This window comes from Mus caroli, chromosome 14 (assembly GCF_900094665.2).
Source record: "Mus caroli chromosome 14, CAROLI_EIJ_v1.1, whole genome shotgun sequence".
Taxonomy (NCBI): Eukaryota; Metazoa; Chordata; class Mammalia; order Rodentia; family Muridae; genus Mus; species Mus caroli.
The window spans coordinates 39,154,642-39,174,561 of NC_034583.1; the positions used below are offsets into that span (position 1 = coordinate 39,154,642).

General features: G+C 43.4%; 2 protein-coding genes across 3 annotated transcripts in view; one reads left to right on the plus strand and one right to left on the minus strand.

The window, feature by feature from the left end:
- The window catches only part of Wdhd1 (WD repeat and HMG-box DNA binding protein 1), a 57,903-nt gene extending 56,657 nt beyond the window's left edge, over positions 1-1,246 (minus strand). The window contains exon 1 of the mRNA XM_021181465.1: positions 1,186-1,246. The gene's annotated coding sequence lies outside the window, so the exon portion shown is untranslated. The remainder of the gene's footprint in view (positions 1-1,185) is intronic.
- Mapk1ip1l (mitogen-activated protein kinase 1 interacting protein 1 like) overlaps positions 1,087-19,920 on the plus strand; it is a 25,461-nt gene continuing 6,627 nt past the window's right edge. Inside the window, exons 1-4 of one of the 2 annotated variants that reach the window (XM_029468776.1) lie at positions 1,087-1,225; positions 11,497-11,518; positions 13,333-14,025; positions 16,363-19,896. In XM_029468776.1, coding sequence (XP_029324636.1) covers positions 11,501-11,518; positions 13,333-14,025; positions 16,363-16,656 — 1,005 coding nt within the window. In that variant the 5' untranslated portion in view covers positions 1,087-1,225; positions 11,497-11,500 and the 3' untranslated portion in view covers positions 16,657-19,896. Of the gene's footprint in view, positions 1,226-11,496; positions 11,519-13,332; positions 14,026-16,362; positions 19,897-19,920 lie in introns of those variants that run through there. The other variant, XM_021181468.2, reaches the window with a different exon arrangement.

Here is a 19,920-nt window from a genome sequence, read left to right on the forward strand (position 1 = left end):
CGACCCCTATGAAAGAGTGGACCCCCAAAGGGTTCATAACCCACAGGCTGAGAGCCACTATTCTTAATTTAAAACTTAAAGGGAATCAGAGATAGCTTATTCTGGACCCATTTTTGAATGATGGTGGCACCAAAACAAATTTAGGTTATCTCAAATTCCATGTCCCAACATGGAACCAGTATCACGGGGTTTTTAGTTTTACAGAACAGAGAATGCTATAAATCAAGGCAAAGTTTAAAACACAGTGGTGGATGGGTACATTGGAGGGTACATCAAGATAGAGGTAGCTTTTCTATATATCTAAGACATTATCCGATGACATTCTTAGCTTTTGGATTGGCAGAGGCTAGTTGCCTGTTAATAGATCTAAAATGTTTTTGTTTTTTTTTTTTTTTTTTTTTGGTTTTTCGAGACAGGGTTTCTCTGTGTAGCCCTGGCCGTCCTGGAACTCACTTTGTAGACCAGGCTGGCCTCGAACTCAGAAATCCGCCTGCCTCTGCCTCCCGAGTGCTGGGATTAAAGGCGTGCACCACCACGCCCGGCGATCTAAAAGTTTTTTAATCTTATTACCACAAGATGTTAGTTTTGACACAGAGGTGGCTGTTCTGGAGGGCTAGCACTAGCCCAAGATAATAAGGTAATTAGCCCCTGGACCTGCAACATTCCAATCTTTCCACAGTACTGAAATTCCAACTTATACACTCAGTCTCTGCAGACATATGCTTTTAAAAGTTTTCATTCGCAAGACCTTTAGAAAGACTTCCCTTTCCCCCTCATCTCTTTACACCTCGATTTTAACCGGACTACTGACAGTCAGCTTGGAGCCTGTCTACAAAAACCTCTAAACACAGAGAATCCAAACTCCGCTTTCAGTCCCTGGGTTGCGGTGAGCATCACCGGCCAGGGGGTTTCCTTTGGGTTTTTTGGACTCTGGAAGCAGGGAAACCTTCCGCTCTCCACCCGGGGGGGAAAACAGCCCAGGCGCCAGGAGCCACGCGGCCCTGCCTGCAGTTTCGTGGGCGGCCGGCTGGAGGCGCAGTGCAAGCTGGGCGGGGCGGGCGGAAATATCGGGCGGCCGAGCCGGCCTCCCCGCTTCCTTTTCCGGTGCCAGGAGGAGCCGTGTCGCTGTCGCCTCGGTCCATCAGGCCTTCAGCGGGTCTCCATTGCCCGTCTCTCTGGACTCACCGCCGCCACTGTGCCGCGCCTAGGACTCGGATCCTGCCGGGTGAGTCCGCTCGGGTGCCTGCGGCGGGGCGCGAGGCTGGCGGGAGACGATGCGAAGACGAGGGATCCCGGGGGGCCTGGCGGCTCTAGAGCTTTCGATGGGGAGGGTCCCCCGGGAACCAGGCGACCGAGGGATCTAATGTCGCGTCCGTCGGGTTCCGGGGCGCCCACGTCATGCCAGACTTGGGCGGGGGCGGGCGGGGGGTGGGGGGTTAGGCGGGAGCGGGCGACCCTCCCCCACATCCGCCGGCGTGACCGGCTGGGGGCTGGTTCGCTCCGGTTGATCCCGGATTCCCTTTGTTCCCTTAACCCTAAAGGGCAGCTTGTTTGCCCCCACCTTGTCCCCGTGCCCCTCGGTATCCCAGCCACTAATTTCTAATAAAAACGACAGTGGAGGAGACCCGAATCTTTACAGCAAGGTCTGGCGCCTGATCGCCTGATAATTCTGTGTGACAAGCTGATCGTAATTACCCATTCTTTAAATGACCACGGGGGACAGAAGGTGCCATGGGCTGAGTGAGTGACATTCTCCTTTGAGCTCAGCTAGAACGCTTGAACTATTTTTTTTTCTCCCTGCCATGAAAACTGAAAGTAATGTTTTCACTAATCCTAAAGTTGAAGTATCTAAACCAGACCCCACCGTAGATGTGTAACAGCCTACTACAGAAACACACACGTGTTGCCCCCTCCCCCATGTGCGGAAGGCCTGTTTGGAAGCCAAACCCTCAGAAGCTGGAGTCGCGCTCGGAAGTCTTTGTTAGTGGCGCCCCTTGGGTGGGGAGGAGGGCAGTTTTCTTAGTCGTGGAGTATTGGAGCCACTCTAGAACACTTCCCTTCAAAAACTTTTTCATGCAGCTGCCGAGGTTGGAATGTTCTTTTTGATTACAGAAGGAATCGGTGTCGTCTTCATTCTCCCTACAGAGGTTGAGCGTTGGGGCCAGGAAGCTTAGGAATTCAGCAATCTTGAGATTCTGTGACTGTTAACTATTGAGGAGCCCTAGACTCGGGGACTGTTAATTAGTAATATTTGCACAGGGTGGGCCTGTAGATAAATGCTAGCCTGGCTTGCTACAAGGTCCTAAATTCAAGTCCCAAAACTTTAGGGAAGGAAAGAAAAAAATAAAGCAGTTGTAACTATTCAGACTATAGCTGGGAGTGGGTGGAAAATGAAATAGATAAATAATGTTGGGTCAGCTTTTGCCACCAAATAAGTTTGCGCAGTACTTAGGAGATTGCTTTTTTTTTTTTTCTTTTTTTTTAGTTGCTCTCTGCTTTGAAAATAGACAAAGGTTTGTGGCCATATTGTATCAGTTGTAAAAGCTAACATTTGTTGAGTTTTTTGCTCAGTGCCAGGCAGTGACTTAAGAGATTTATTTACAGATTAGTATAAGCCTCAGCAAATCTCTGGAAAATACCCATTTACTGCCATGTATGGGACTCCGAGAACTGGATTTGACCATAGCCAGACAGGCAGTCTACTCTGGTGGCTTTTTTGTTCTGTGTTTAAGTGAGAAGGAGAAGATGGGGCTGCAGTGGGGAGAGAGATGGCTCAGGTTGAATACTTGCACTGTTCATGCAGGGGACTGGAGTTCTGTCCCAGCATTCACAGCCACCTATAACTCCAGGACATTCAGCACTTCTAGCCTTCTGGGGAACCTCCATGGAAGTGAACAAGCCCGTGTATAGTTTTTAAAATGTTAAGAATGGCAGGAAGAGAGAATTGGACATTTGTTGCTATTTTCCAGTTTTAGTCACTGGGTCAGATGAAGTCCTGTTTAGTTCCCGTATAGCATGACAGCCCATTCTAACTTCATGAAGAAACTGAAGTTGACTCAGTCAAGTAAGCTATAAAGCTATTTAGCACTCTTGTCCAAAAACCCTGTGCTAAGCCGGGCGTGGTGGCGCACGCCTTTAATCCCAGCACTCGGGAGGCAGAGGCAGGCGGATTTCTGAGTTCGAGGCCAGCCTGGTCTACAAAGTGAGTGCCAGGACAGCCAGGGCTACACAGAGAAACCCTGTCTCGAAAAACCAAAAAAAAAAAAAAAAAAAAAACTTCTTACTGCTTTCTGGTATTCCAGCCAATTTGAACTGCATCTGCTTTACCCCAGACAGGTCTTCCTCTGGTTTTATACAAACTGTTCTTACCCCGGAGCCTGTCTTTACCCTAATACTATTCCAGACTGCAGAGACACCACTTCTCAGGAATGTCTATGCCATGCCACTAACTACTCTAAAGCTTGGGTTCAATTAATAGGAATAAATTATAAGAGCTCCTACTATGTGATGTTCAAAACATTCCAAGCTCTTTTAGTTACCCAGTTATAAAATGGAATATAACCTGATATATTACCCAGTACTAATTCAGAATCTGCTTTCGATATAATATATGCTAATGTAATGCCCAAAATTAGCCTGTAAGCCTCACCCATCCAAGAGCCAGGTCACTTCCTAGAATGCTAAGCATTGTAGTTCTTGGAAAACAATAAAATCTTGTGGGAAAGTATGGCGGCCAGTGAGTTTTGTCCAGAAAAGCCCCTCCAACATGTGTTTCCAGGCCACACAGCTGAAGGTCTCAGGTAGTAGTCCTGGCCAAAGTCCATCTCTTGGTCAGTATTTAATATCTAATAAAGCTTCCTTCAAATTTGGCCCAAAATGGTGGAATTGGTTTTTCTCTGCTAAATCTCAGAATTAACACTCACCTATACAAAAATCCTAGAAGTCGTGATTTTCCTTGATTTCTCTGAATGTATTTATCCGTGTGGTCTCACTGCCTGTGTGTTTAGATTCCTGAACTTCAGCTGGTAGTGAGGTATCAAGGAGGCACGCACGGCTTTTACAAGATTGTTAAGAGCCTTGCTTTTGTCCAGAAGGTTTAATGTTCGTTAATTACACTCGAAATGAGGATGGTTTCCTTAAAGACCATGAAATCTACTGACAGGTATTTTTCTCTTCTAGTGACTAGCAAAAACGTTTTCTGTTTTTACTCTAAAGAAATAACTATTTTTCACTCTGAAAGCAATGAAGCCTTAGCTAAAAAGGGAAAGACGCCAGAGAAGCGGAGGAAGTGAATGTCAGTGTATGCTTCCCTTCTTCTTGAATAAGATCTTATATCTTAAATAGTAACGGAAGTTGTTTAAAGTTTGTAATTGTGCAAAAAGAAAAAAGGGGTGTGTGTTTGAGTCTTAAGTTGTGTAACATACAGGGTAGCCTCAAGTTCTCAGCCCTGCCTCAGGACCAAGGCCTCCAGAAGATTATAGAAGTACACTGTCTCACCCAGCATTAAAAGTACTCTTGACCAAGAGTTACACCCACCTTGTCATAGTGCCGTTGGGTGTTTTATATGGCTTTTGAGAAAATCTAGGTATTGTAGCATTCTGCAGCCTAGCTCAAGCCTCATCAAGCCTCTATGATGATAGCTAACATCAGTATTGCTTACTGCTCTAGAGGATGGGACCTGGGAGAGTGGAGCCTATTATTAAATGAGCTGAACTAAAGTCTTATGTAATAACCCACTTTATTCAGAGCATCAGACAATGTATGCTGTTGGGGGTTAAGGGAGTCACATGAATAAAATGTACAATCAGAAGGGCAAGTCTGTACCCAGCAAAAATGTTTTTCCATAGAGGCACATAGACAAATAACAGTGGCCAGGTGTAATGAATAATATGCAGTAAAATCATCCCTGCCGGGCATGGTGGCCCACGCCTTTAATCCCAGCACTCAGGAGGCAGAGGCAGGCGGATTTCTGAGTTCCAGAACAGCCTGGTCTACAAAGTGAGTTCCAGGACAGCCAGGGCTACACAGAGGAAACCCTGTCTCGGAAAAAAAAAAAAAAAACCCAAAACCAAAAAACCTTATCCCTACCTGATAGATCTAGGAGGGGCACAAAAACGTATTCCTAGAACAATTCTCTTCTTGAAGAAACTGTGGGCACATGTCTTGGTTTCTTAGGATTTTCTCATAAGAACTCAGAAATCTCAAATCTCAAATGACTCCATTCCCACACTCTGGTCTGACATCCTTCCCCTTTTGATTTTGTTTGGGTTTTTTTGTTTGTTTGTTTGGGTTTTTTTTGGGGGGGGTGGTTTTGGTTTTTTGAGTCAGGGTTTCTCTGCATAATATGCTTTATAGACCAGGCTGCCCTCAAACTCAGAAATCCACCTGCCTCCTCCCAAGTGTTGGGATTAAAGGCGTGCGCCACCACTGCCCGGCTTGATTTGGGGGGTAGGGGTGGGGTTGAGACAGGGTTTCTCTGTATAGCCCTGGCTGTCCTGGAACTCACTTTGTAGACCAGGCTGACCTCGAACTCAGAAATCCGCCTGCCTCTGCCTTCCGAGTGCTGGGATTAAAGGTGTGTGCCACCACGCCTGGCTGGCTTTAAAAAAAAAAAAACACAAGATGTCCATGGTGGTTTTGTTTTTTGAGATGTTGTAGATAAATCTAACTATCATTTGATGCATGAATATCCTGTAAGTCAACATGATAAATACAGTAACTTTAGGACAGTGAAAGGATTGTGTGTGATAATCTGCCACTAAGACCAGGGATCCAAGCAATGCCCAGCACTATTGGTTACATTATGCTGATTAGGAAAATCTAGAGAACAGCTTGAAAAGAGACTCTTAGTAGTTCTGGTATCCCGTCGAATGTAAGCCCGTACCTACCTTTAGCAGGCATATGAATGTTATGCTGTGCTCTGCCAATAGGAAGTGATTCAAATCCCACGGAAACGTTAACTGCAGTCCTCTCTTCAGATGAATGAATGAGTCTGTTATGGCCCCAAGGTCCAGGTACAAACATGGATTTATTAGTAAAGTCACTTCTCCCTTAGTATATGGGGCCATAGCTTGACCCCAGTTGGGCAGCTGTGACTTCTGATGATATGGTTGGTATCTCCCTTTGCCCTTTAGTTGGACTTTGCAGTCTTTCTGGTAACTTGCACCGTCTGCTTGCCCTCTCATTGACCTTAACAGTGAGACCTGAAGACGAATCCATTCCAGTGTGTCCATACGCAATGACAGATGTATGCCCTTCACCGTTTCCTTCTGGAAAAGAAAAATAGGGCAGATTAATGCATCAGCTTGCTTCTTTCATTCTGTAATAAAACCAGTGAGGTTAGGTAGAGTATGAGTGACTATGGTTAACACAGACTGTGTGCAGGGTTTTAACCAGATTGTGGTTCTTGGAATCCTAACAACTTGAAGACAAAGGTAAAGCAGCCTCTGTTGATGGACGTCCTACAACACAAGCAGGAGATGAAACAATATGAGTTTATGAATTCACCATAGTAGATGAATCAAAACAGCCAGTTCCGCCTGTTAGGCTGAGGGAAAGAAGTATTAGTAGATTGAATATCTAGGCCATGAGTCCTTCCTATACCCTTGGGTGAGCCATCAACAAAATGGGTATCTGCCTGTGGAATGTGAGAAGGTTGGACAGTTTTTTGAAAATCACAAATTAAGTTTGTATGAGAAAATCCCATAGCTTACCAGCTGCATAATGATTTATTACTATGGAAGGAGTCCAGTAATAACTAAATTTGAAAACCCATAGAGTTCTATAATGCTCTGAAAAACTGATAGTTAAGGGTAATATAATACAGCAAGGATCAAACCCATATAATTGTTGACCTCAGGTCCTCTGATTTACTAATTGAGCAAGAAGGGTATGGTGAGCCGTTAGCATTTTATGGCCTCTGGCGTATAAGTGAATCCATTCCAAAGGTTTATCATCTGGTGCTATGTAACACCTGTGGGAAACCAGTTAGTAAGGAGAATGAGTAGGCTTACAGGCAGGGAAGAATCCACGGGATTTTTTTTTTTTTAATGCTTTTTTTGATTCAGGATTCAAATAGCCAAAGTTCTTTTGTTGCCTTTAGAGCTACTATGTGAGGGCTGTACAGTAGCATCTCTCTCCTTTTAGATAGATAGGTTGGTCCATATAAACATTGTTATTTTGTTGGCATTGCGTTAGAAATACCAAGCACATGGTGTGAGGCTGGGTAGGAGTTGGTAAATGACTTCTGTCTCCTTGCCTTGTCCTAGCTTGCCTAGGTTATAGACTTAGCAGTTCCTCAGGTTCCCCTAAGTCCATATAAGATTAGATTGATTATCATATTCCTGACCCCATGCTTCGGGTCATAAAGGAGACTCCAGTAGGGAGGCTGAAGGAGTCGCCACCAGCACAGCTATCGGTGACACTGTTCTTACTGTAGATTGTACCTGGACAGAAAAAATGCCATTTCTTGCCTCTTTTACCAATTTTAAGGTTTCATCATCTAGTTTATATTAATTCAAGGAACTAGCCATTTCTTCCTTAAACATTTGGATAACAGTCTGAATTAATGCCCAAGTGACCCAAAATTGAACAAGTCCCTTTTCAGGGCACCATTTGTCACTGCTAAAGAGGCAGTGGGTCCTAGAAGAGTGGAGCAGATAAATGAGGTAGGCCACAGCTAGACATTAGTCAGAGCTCGGGGAATCCTGAGGAAGACGGGGAGGGAGGATTGTAGGAGCTAGAGTGGACAAGGACACCAAAAGAACATGGCCCACAGAATCAACTAACCAGGCTCATAGGGGCTCTCAGAGACTGGGTAGACAATCAGGGAACCTGCACAGGTCTGAACCAGGCCCTCTGCTTGTATGTTATTGTTGTGTGGGAGCAGGGCTGACTGACACTTTGGCCGGCTTTGGGGGCGCTTTGCCTCCTATTGGGTTGCTTGTTCCACCTTGATGTGAGAGCATGTGCCTAGTCTCACTGTGACTTTCTGCACCAGGTAACTCCCTGCTCTTCTCTGAAAGGGAGGGAGTGGGTGTGGGGAAGAGGAGATGGAGAGGAGGGAAGGGAAACTGGCTGGAGTGTAATATATGAGAAAAGACGAAATGAATGAGTCTCATGCAACAGTCCACCTATCTCAGCACCTCAGACAGTCTATACTCTGAGAGTTAAGGGATTCATATGAATAAGTGTCTAGTCAAAAGGGCAAGCTTCTTAGAGTGAACTCCAACACAGTATAAACAAAAACCTGCAGTGTGTGTTTTTGTTTTGCTTTTGTCTCCAAATCTCAAACTAAAAACAATAATCATGCTTAAACATCAGAAACATTTTCAGGAGTGTTAGTAACAAGACCCATGTACTACCATCACTGTTTAGCCTTCCGTTACTTGAGTCCTAGCTGATGCAAAAGAGAAAGGATCGGTTGGTATTGGGAAAATACGATAAAGCCGTTGCTGGCAACTATATAGGATCAACTGGAAAAACTTGTTCAGGGAAGAAAATAATCCAGTAATGTCATAGCTTGCAAAAGTTATATTCTGCTCAGATATGAGTAACCAGTTAGAGAAATGGCTCAAGGGACCTATTTACAGCCACATGAAAAGGAGCTAGAAACCTCTTTGAAAAGAAAGGTACAGCAAGGTGGGTATATCTGTTGACGCGGCTCCCAGGTACTGTACTGTACTCTGCTTGAGCCCAAGCTCAGTCCCAGCCTGGGAGCAGTGACACCCTATCTAAGAAGAAAAGCACATGTCAGTATCTGCCTGTACCTTGTTCTGGATGAGATCTGATGTTTTAAACACATCTGCTATCTCCCAAACTCATTGACAAACAGGTATTTCCCACCGGAGCATTGGGTGTTTTGTTCTTACTTACCAAAACAAAACCCTGGGAAAGGTAGCTATGAAATTCAGGAATATTTGAAGAAACTACAAGGAAGCTAGCACAACTCTTTTTAAAACACAAAGGTTTTATGTGAGTGCTTCCTACAGGTGGGCAGGGGGAGAGTCCTCCATACTTGTGAGGATAATTGGATCTGCTGCCTGGTCAGCTGGGGTCAGGCTGTACCTGTGTTTGAGCCTCTGCTCTGTTTAAACAAGTTTCCTGCACCTGTAAGCTGGAGTGGTAATAATGTTTGCATTGTAGAAAATACCCCTGTTTACAGTAAACATTCAGTAAATACTATTGCCGGTGGCGGCAAGAGTTTTAAAGGTAACATGTTCTATTGAGAAGGACTAAGTTATTAATTACTACTTAGAAGAACTGTGAAATGGTAAACATGCTAAACCACAAGCATACCAGGTGGTGGTGGTGCACATCTTTAATCCCAGCACTTGGGAGACAGAGGCAGGTGGATTTCTGAGTTCGAGGGTAGCCAGGGCTACACAGAGAAACCCTGTCTCGAAAAAACAAACAAAAAATCCCACAAGCATACTCTTGAAGTGGTTATCTTTGTTAAGCACAAAATTGAGTTCACAAGTAGAAACAGATTAGTAAGCTACAAAAGATTAAAATTTGTAACACCAAAAGAAATACCATTTAAGAAAGTTAAAAGGACCTTTGCAGAAAGTTCTTGTCTCATAAAACAGCTAGTGTTCTTTCCATGTAACAAAATGGAGTGATGTGTTATTACCAATTATTAAATGATCAAGGGGGGGAGTGTTTGCTGTCTTATTCTGGTCTTATAAGTCAATGACCATTAAAACAGATGAGAAAAAGGACAGCAGGGGTCAGATGACTGAAAAGGAGTGGACAGCTTCTAGGATAGCAAAGGTGGATCTTGTTAGAGTGGCCAGAGCTTAAGGTGAACACTTAATCTTTGTACTTTATCGAGTGTTGATTATACTCGATACACTCAACTTGAGAATTGGTAAGGGATGGGGCACCACATAAACCAGGCATCACAGCAGCAGGATCAGAAAGTCAAGGACGCCGGAAGGTGGTGGCACACGCCTTTAATCCCAGCACTTGGGAGGAGAGGCAGAGGCAGGCGGATTTCTGAGTTCAAGGCCAGCCTGGTCTACAAAGTGAGTTCCAGGACAGCCAGGGCTATACAGAGAAACCCTGTCTTGAAAAACAAAAAAAGAAAGTCAAGGACATCCTCTACTACATAACAAGTTCAAGGATGGTCTAGTATACACAAGATCCTGTCTCAAAAAAAATAAAGATTGATTAGGGCACTTGCCTAGCACAAACAAGGCCCAAGATTCCATCTCTGGAACTATGGTTGATCAGTGAGGCAATGCCCGTGCTCCATCATCCAGTGATGGCCGAATAGTCACAGGAAGTGAGTAATCGGGATGATATATCAAGATTTAGTAATATCCAGAGGTCGAAGGAGAGTTTGAAGGTCACAGCATAGGTTTGCATAGGTTGTGCCAGGAGGGCTTCAGGTGAGCCTGCGTGTTTGACTCTAGTCCACTCCAGGGGCTTCTTCCTGATTATGCATAATTAGAGTTGAGGGAAAAGAAGTGTACATTTGCTGTGCCAATGTTTCAAAGAACCTATGCTGTCAAAGAAGTCAGAGTAACGAGTACCATTTTACAGATTGAGCAGATTATAGTTAGGAATGAATATATACATACATATATATATATATATACACATACATACACTTACACATGTGTAACAATTTTTAAAAGTACATGAATTTGAAAAAGGAAGGAGGGGAAAAGGGAGATGATCTAGTTATAATCTCAAAAATAAATTTTCCTTAATAGCTGAGCAAGCCACTAAACAGCGTTTGTTTATGGCCTTTGCTTCAGTTTATAACACTAGGTTCCTGCCTGATTTCCCTCAGTAATGAACTATGACCTGGAAGTTGTAAAATAAAAACACCCTGCCCTGGTGCCCCTCCCCACCGGAAGGAAGGAAGGAGAGAGAAATGAGTCCATTGTGGGTGTGGCTGAACTGTTGTTTACAGGGAGTGTGGAAGCTTGAAGGAGTTTCTACCAAGGGTCTTAGTCCTGCAGAGTCGCTTGAACCCAGGGCTTTGAGATTGTCCTGGGCAGGGAGAGCCTACTGGTAGATAATATACAATCATGAGAAGAAAGAAATTGGTATGGTTATCTTAAATTTTTTTTGTTTTGTTTTGCTTTTTCGAGACAGGGTTTCTCTGTATAGCTCTCGCTGTCCTAGAACTCACTCTGTAGACCAGGCTGGCCTCAAACTCAGAAATCCGCCTGCCTCTGCCTCCCGAGTGCTGGGATTAAAGGCATGCACCCCCACACCCGGCTCTTAATTTTAGTAGAAACTTTTTTCTATATAAAAGAAAACATAATTCTAGCAGTCCTGAGGCAGAAGCAGGGGGAATCTTTGAGCTCAAGGCCAGCCTGGTCTAAGAGAAAGTTTCAGGACAGCTAGGGCTACACAGAGAAACCCCATCTTAATCCATCAGAAAAAAAGAAATGAGAAATATGCCATGTAAGTAAAATGTATACACCAAAAACAGTCCTTCTAAAACTAATTTTGACTTTTTTTTTTTTTTTTTTTTTTTAGGAAAATGTCAGATGAATTTTCGGTAAGTTGAACCTTGTTTTTGGTTTTTGGGTTTTTTTTTATGGAAAACATAGTCCTGGCAAGAAATGTGGTGCGTGCTTGGAATGTCGGTCCTGTAAAGGTTGGAGTAGGAAGAGGGTGAGTTCCAAGCAAGCCTGACTATGCCTGACTCTCTCCTTATAAATAGAGGAAAAACTTTGAAAACATGGTTTTAACTGTAAAATATCTAAGTCTTTTTTTCTTAAAACGATAAATGCTTGGACTTTTAGAGCATGACTTTGTTCGTTTGAGAGTCATTTTTTGTATGTGTGTTAGTGTATGCCATGTGTGTGCAGGTGACCTTAGAGGAAGGAGATGTTGGATCCCATGAAACTGGAATTACAAGTAGTTATGCTGGAACCATCCCTCCAGCCTCTGGCTCTTGACAAGTGTGCGCGCACACACGCACACTCTCAGATCAATGATTGTAAAGTATCGAGGCATGGTTATAAAGTCTTTAATGGAATTTTTTCTTTTTGGTCTGGCAGTAATATTACAATCCCAACATTTATTGAGAGTTATTGGCCAGACATAGTGGTGTGGTACAGCACTTGAGAGGCAGAGGCAGCAGAATTACAAATTTAAGGCTGGAGCTACAGAGATGACTCAGTGGTTAAAGAGTACTTAGTGCTCCACTGAATGCCAGAAGACACACACCCATCTTAGCATTCCCAGTATCCACAACATAGAAAGAGGTAATTACCTCTGAAGCTTGTCCTCTGACCTTCTTGCATGGGCCCCCACACAAACATAAATTTCTGTGCCCAGAAATAAATAAACGTAGATCACACTTTTGGGGAAAAAAGAAGAAGAAAAAAAGAGTACTTAGTGCTCTTGCAGGGCATCTGAATTTGGGTCCCGCTGTACATCAGGAGGCTCATAACCACCTGTAACTCCAGTTCCAGGAGACCTAGCACCCTTTGGCCTCTGCCAGCACCAGGCATGCATGTGATGTGTCTAAACTCACGAAGGCACATTGTTCGAGTTTGCTTTCTGTTTCCATGATGAAGAGCATGATCAAACGCAACTTAGGAAGGGAAGGGTTGGTTTCATCCTCCAGCTTGAAGTCCATCATAAAGTGAAGCCTGGACAGGGCCTGGAAGCAGCGACTAGAACAGAAGCCGTGGAGGGACACTGGTTTGCTTCTTGGAATCATAGTTAGCTTCCTTTGTTATATCTCCCAGGGCTACCTTTTCAGTCATGATGTCTGCAGTGGACATAATCAAGAAAATAACCAGGGTTTGCCTGCAGGCCGGTCTAGTAGAAGCATTTTCTTAATTGAAGTTCACTCTTCCCAGATGAATCCAGCTTATATCAAGTTGGCAAAACAAACCAACCACCACGCACACATGCATAAATAGAAATAAGTTGTTTTCAAAGGTCATGGTCAGCCTGGGCTACAAGAAATCTTGTCTCAAAAAGAACATATTCTGTTTTAAACTATTTATATACATTGCCTCATGTAGTGATGAACTTAACCCTAAAACTGGTTTTGAAACTAAAAAGTAAAGGCGGAGACTTCTGTAGAGATCATATCCTATTTACCACACTGCATTCTCTTCACGGTTCAGAAATGAAGAGTAACTTGCTGTTCTTAAACAACAGTTGAGCTTTGGAGAATTTGCACTGTAGAGTTAACGTCGAAGGTAACATCTCAAGTTCTTCTAAGAAGAGGTTCTCAGATGAGTAGAGGCTTGTAATCCCTGGGTATTGTACATGGTTTGTATGGGATTATCCTGTGTTTGCTTTGACTTGCTCCTGGGAAGAGAGGTAAGATGGACCTATTTTGTATTACAGCTGGCAGATGCGCTACCTGAACAGTCCTCTGCCAAACCGCCTGCTGTGACCAATACAAAAGCTGGCCATTCTTCTCAAGGGTGGCCAGGCTCCAGCCCGTGGAGCAACCCAAGTGCTCCACCTGCAATGCCATCTGGACTCCCCCCGAGTAGCGCAGCACCCTCTACTGTGCCTTTTGGACCAGTACCAACAGGAATGTATCCCTCCATGCCTCCAACCGGACCACCCCCAGGACCCCCGGGACCCTTTCCTCCTCCTGGACCATCATGTCCCCCACCTGGTGTTCCTTATCCTGCTGTGCCAGGCCCTGGCCCCACAGGGCCATATGCTACGCCAAATATGCCTATGCCAGAGCTGCCTAGGCCATATGGTGCACCCACAGATCCAGCTGCAGCCGGTTCTTTAGGTCCATGGGGATCCATGTCTTCTGGACCTTGGGCACCAGGAATTGCGGGGCAGCATCCTAATATGCCATATCGATCTCCAGGGCCATATCCCACTGTTCCTCCTCCAGTGTCAGGAGCACCACCTGTTCCGTGGGGCACTGTGCCACCAGGAGCCTGGGGACCACCAGCACCATATCCTGGCCCTGCAGGATCATACCCCACGCCAGGACCCCATCCTTCTCTGAACAACCCTTACCAAGTGCCTTCAGGACCTGCTGGTGCTCCACCCATGCCTGGTGGCCCCCACGTAAGTGTTCAATTTGTTATTGCCTGTGTAGTCAGAGTCACATTGGCACAACTGAAGGTCATTGGGGAATTGGAGACCTTCTAATACAACACTTAATACCATGGTTGTGAATCTGTAAACTGAGGAAATATGAGAACTTGGGGTTGAGGTGCAGTGTTTCAATGGGCAGGAGAATTCTGGGAATAGAAAGGGAAGAGCCTAAAGACTTCGCACTGTGCTGACCAGTGCTCCTCAGCATCCTTAGGTGACTAAGGTGCGAGTCATGGCTGGTCTACAAGTCCTGGTGCCCTTTTACTGCATCATGCCAAAGTGCAGCTTCAGGGGAAGCTCGTTGTCCAGGTTGCCCATCTCGCATGGCTCTCCCTGTTGTAAAGCAGTCTGTTAGCTCCCATCCCGCCAGGTAGCTAAGCAGATCTCCACATTGGTTAGTGAAGTACCTGTCTCAGCAGTGAAGACAAACATTCTTACAGAAGTGACCTCCGAAATTTTGTTAGTACAATTTCTTGATAATACATGTTCTTCCCTCAAAACATTTTTTGCAAAGTGTGCCACAGTAAATAACCTGACTTGCTGTTTGCATTTATTATATGGTAAGTTTATTTTAAGCCACCACAAAGAGTCAATAGCTGCACATATTGATTTTATATATATATATATGTGGGCGGTGTGGAGGTCCTTGTCCCCACAGATGAGCGCTAGTGGAACCAGGAATGTTAGACACACAGGGTTGTCTCCTCTAAGGAGGAGATGGATGGCCTGTTTTCTTCCCAGAAGACTGGGGGGAGATGTGGTTAATAACCTGGTGACCTTTGTGCTATCTGTGTGGCCAGGACCACACTGGACCCTGCTCCAGACACTTACAGTGAACTTGCCAATCTGTAGAATTCATCCTTATGGGAGATGTCATGTGTACTTAACTGAGTTTCGATGTAGTTATGTCCTTAGCTTTATTGTGCACATGGGATTGAGTTATATTGTTAGGAAAATTTTCACCAAATTGTGCTGTGCTTAAATATGCCTAAAATAAACTACTCTGGGTCAGGCTCCCAAAGTTTGACCCAAGACTGACCGCTAAGCCATCCTGCTTCCTGTCCTTCTACCTCCATGTATTCTTAATGCTGCTGCTGCTGCTGCTAAGCTGGCAGCTCTTAGAATCAGTGGCTTAGTTCCTCATCAGTTACTTACCTTTCTGCCTCATCACCTACTGGAATTACAGATCAACAAAATAAGGCTATAGAAATCTATGCATTGCATTTTCCATAATCTGTATTTTCTTATTAATAAGGAATTAGACTTAACGATGGGAAAGACACATCTTAAACAACTTACTGGTAAAAGTTTACAGAAATCATAGCACCGCCAAGTAAATGGACTTTGTATAATTGGCAGGTGACATTAGCATCTTACTCATTATCTTCAAGATCCTCTTAAGATTTTGAACAGTCTAAACTCACCGTACCAATCAGTTTGTATTAGATGTTTCTCAGCTATTGAATATCCTAACTGATTCTGCATGTTGTGCTCAAAATGATTCTCTTAGAAACTTAAGACTTAAACCTATCCTGCTACTGTTACAATTATCTCCTTCAGATGTCTATAGGACAACAAACAACACTTTTTAAAAACATTCATGCTCATTCTAGTTTGCCAGATCTATTAACATCCGCTAGTGCTCAGCCAATGTGCTGGCCATCTCCTTGTCCCTAATACTTTCTTTTCAGCTCGAATGAACTTCATCAAAATAAAAATCTTTATAGGGACAATTTTGTACCTCGTGAGCAAGCTCAACAGAGCATTGGAAGCAGCCTTGTTCTCTGCCACACTCTGCCGTCCGCTAATGGAATCTAATCTTTGTCATATCTCAGAATTAGTGCATGCTTTTAAAATATGTTGATACTCTTTCTATCGTAATTGTTGTTTCTGCTCACAGGGGCAAAACAACCTTAGATGCCATTATTCATTTGTTATACACCTTTTCCCTCTCTAGGACTCCCATTATAATTAAAAACTGATAATAGTCCTGCTTATACTAGCAAATATGTTAAAGAATTTTAGAATTTATAGACTATTAATCATTTACAAGAATCCCTTACATTCCACTGGTCAACACCATCAAATATTTAAATGGCAAATAGGGTATAAACGCCACCTAAATAGCCATGCTAATTTGAAATTTTTCATTTTAAAGGATTATGCTTCTACTGCATTTCCAAAGCATTTTGCCCTAAAGGACATACAGCCTGACATGTATGTTAAATGAAAGATCTAGAAAGTGATCAGTAGAAAGGGCTGATGTTCACCTAACATCAGGGCGAGGTTATGCTTGTGTCTTTCTAGAAAGTGAACACAGTCCCAGGTGGCTCTCTTTCTGATGACTCTGACCAGGAGAGCTCCCCAGAGTCCACTGGACAGACGAAGCTTCTGAAGGTAGATGACAAGCCCCTCAGGAAAAGACGCCCCAAGAGGAAGAGGAAGCCAGTAACTTGGGGAGACATCAAGAATTTAACTTATCAAGCAGAGACCTTGGGGAAACAACAAGGATATAATACTAATGACCCAAAAATGATGTTGTTGTGTTTAATAACTATATTACATGTTAATTCTCAGCATGACCATTCAGATCCCAATTGACTTGTTGGAGAGAAAAGGTATAACTGTAATAGATAGTGTAATATTGTTCTGCCATGCTAAGGATTTTTTTCTATTTCTTTGGGACCAGTTGTTTGGACAGAGGATAGTATGCAACTGTTTCGTTGCACATTTTGGTGGGACTTACTAATTGATCAGTTCACATGCAGTAATAGCAGTTTTAGCATAACTAAGCACTCTGTTAAAGCTCTGATAATGGGAATTAGAGTTAGGTAAAGATTAAAAGAGGAAGTTGTTTGTATTGCTTACTAAAGTTGCTATTATTGTAGCTACAATGGCACAACCTGTTGCCAGTGGTTTAGAAACTAGCCTCTGGCTTCGTGTGCCACATGACTGTCAACAAGACCAGTCTGTATATCAGAAGAGACACCGGTCTACTCCTAAGTTTTTTTCCTTAAGACTTATTTATTACATATACAGTGTTTCGCTTGCATGTGTGCCTAAAAGCCAGAAAAGAGCATCAGATCCCATTACAGATGGTTGTGAGCCACCATGTGGTTACTGGGAATTGAACTTGGGGCCTCTGAGCCATCTCTCCAGCTCCTATTCCTGGACTCTTGTCAATGGTGTTCTGGTATGTGGTGCTTTAATGTGCCAGGCTTTTCTCATACTGTCTATGGTCAAATTAATGATATGCATAAAGAGAGAAAATCTTGCAGGTACCTTTGAGTGGCCAATATAAAGATGGCTTTCCTCTTTCTTTGGTACTCTGTAAGCTGTTTTATAATTCTGCTATGCTTGCCTGTATTAGACTAGTCATGTGGACAGTGCATTCAACCTTGGCCACAATTTTCTCCTTAAAAAGTAAAAAAGCAGGGAGCTACGGGGGCGCTAGTGGAACCAAGAATGTTAAACACACAGGGTTGTCTCTCTCCTCTAAGGAGGAGATGGATGGCCTGTTTTCCTCCCAGAAGACTGGGAGCAGGTGTGATTAATAACCTGGTGACCTTTGCATTGTCTGTGTGGCCAAGACCACCCTGGACCCTCCTCCAGACACTTACAGTGAACTTGTCAATATGTAGTCTTCGCCTTTATGGAAAATGTCATGTATATTTTTACAAAGTGTTTTTATGTAGTCCTGTCTTAAGCGTCATTGTGCATGTGGGACTGAGTTATTTATTGCCAGGAAATTTTTCACCAAATTGTGCTGTGCTTAAAGATGTGTAAACTATTTAGAGTCAGACTCTGAAACCAGCTACCAAGTCATGTTGAACTGAGCTGCCTTGCCTCTTGCAGATCGCCACTTGTCACTTCTGCATGGGGCAAACAAGCCATGGGTACTGGATGAGCCACTCAGAAAACAAACAAACAAAACAAACATGTTTTTCTATAGAGGCATGTGATTAACAACAGCTGAAGTAAACATATCCTATGGGCTATACCTAGGAGGGGCATAAAAGCATATTCCAAGAACGGTTCTATGGTTTTGAAGAAATGGACTTGGTTTCTTGGAGTTTTCTCATAAGCACTCAGAAGTCTCACGTGACTCCATTCTTGCACCCTGGTGTAATATCTGGCCTGTTATGTGTTTATTTTTTAACCCAAGGCGGCCAGAGTAGTTTTGTTTTGAGATGTTGTTGATAAAGCTAATTACCATTTGATGCAGGTGTATCCTGTAAGTATACAAATGATCAATACAATCCCCTTAAAACAGTGAAAGCACTGTGTGGGATACACCTCCACTAAGATAAGCGACCCAAACTGTGTCCAGCACTATCAATGTCTAGTGCATGGGGACCCTGGATTGGTCACAGTGATCAGGACACAGGATGCCGAGTAACCGTGAACCACTGCATTCCTTATTGATGGTCCAGCATCTTTTATAGGCAAGCAGGATAACGATTTCTTGAAGCTTCTTAACAGCTTCTGTTTCTTAGGCCGTAGGTGATCTAGGTTCAAGGTGACCCAGACCTCCTTGCAGACTGAGGAATCTGTCAGCAGTCCAACTCTTTTAAGTGTTGCTTAGTTTAATTAAAACGAACAGTTTTTCTCATAAGAAGATTGTGAAGGCCACTTCTCCAGGCAAGCTGCTTACTTGGCAGACACCGGGATTCTCCGCTGAGAAAGTGGCTTTCTCAGAGTCCCAGTGTGCTGTCCCTAGATCACCTAGCAGGCTGGAGCACTCACCTCATGCTAGTTCTCTATCGTTTTTATTTTTTAATTTAGCTTCTAAAAGTTTTTGCCATGATGTACGTGTTTGTGACATGTGTTTATTAAAGCAACACTTGTAAATAGCCAATCCAGCAATGCTAATTAAAACAGTGCTAATGAGTAAAACAACCCTGCCTCCTCCGGCCTCGGGAGTCACGCTCCGTCCGTATTAGAGTTTTAGGGTCTGTGCCAGTTTATCGGCTGATATTTGAGCAATATCAGATACATCATCATATGAAAATTATTTTTTGAATGTGTCCAGCACTTGGTGTTGTAACTGTTCAATATCCTTTCTAATAGTACAATTTCCTTTCAAATATTGTTGGATCTTATTCCAATCCTGACGGCTGGCATTATATTGAAAATTAGTAACGCAAAATGTAGTAGAATTCCATTCACAATTTAACTGCAACTATTGTTGCACACTCAAATATTTTTGACCTAACAAGATACAGATTGCTTTAATGCATCTACTTCTGTCTGCAACCTTGCATCAATGTCCCTCTGAGGAACCCACAATTCATGAGAGTACTTATGCCATTGTTCTACAGTGTGGAAAGAGGTATGCAAAGCCACCCCAGCTACTGAGCCTGTGGACTCAGCAATGAGACTTACAATTCCTAACTTACGCTTTGTTCTTTTTCTATCTCTCCATGAGCTGTTATTAATCCACATGGTTTAAATACTTCTGGTAAAACTTGTAACATTTCTAATTCTGCCATGCTAAGTCCTGCAAAAAAAATCCATATAATGAGAAATATGTAAATGAGGATTATCTACATAGATCTGACACATCTTGTAGGGGGTTCATCACTCCTTGTAGGAGTACTTTCTACTGATGTCTTTAGTGTGGCCCCCTATTATTTACATGAGGTATTGAAAAAGCCGAACCTTTTCTCTGATTTCAATGAACAGGGGTGGTTTAAAAAAAACAAAACAATCTTGCCAATCAATGACAATTTACAGGCCAAGAAGGTAACGAACGCAGCTGGCTGAGGAGTCCTGGTTGCAGGCTTCCCGTGGGATACATGGTAGAATTAACTCCCCTTCAGTCTGTTAACAACCTCCATTTCCCAGACTTCTTTTTTTTTTTTT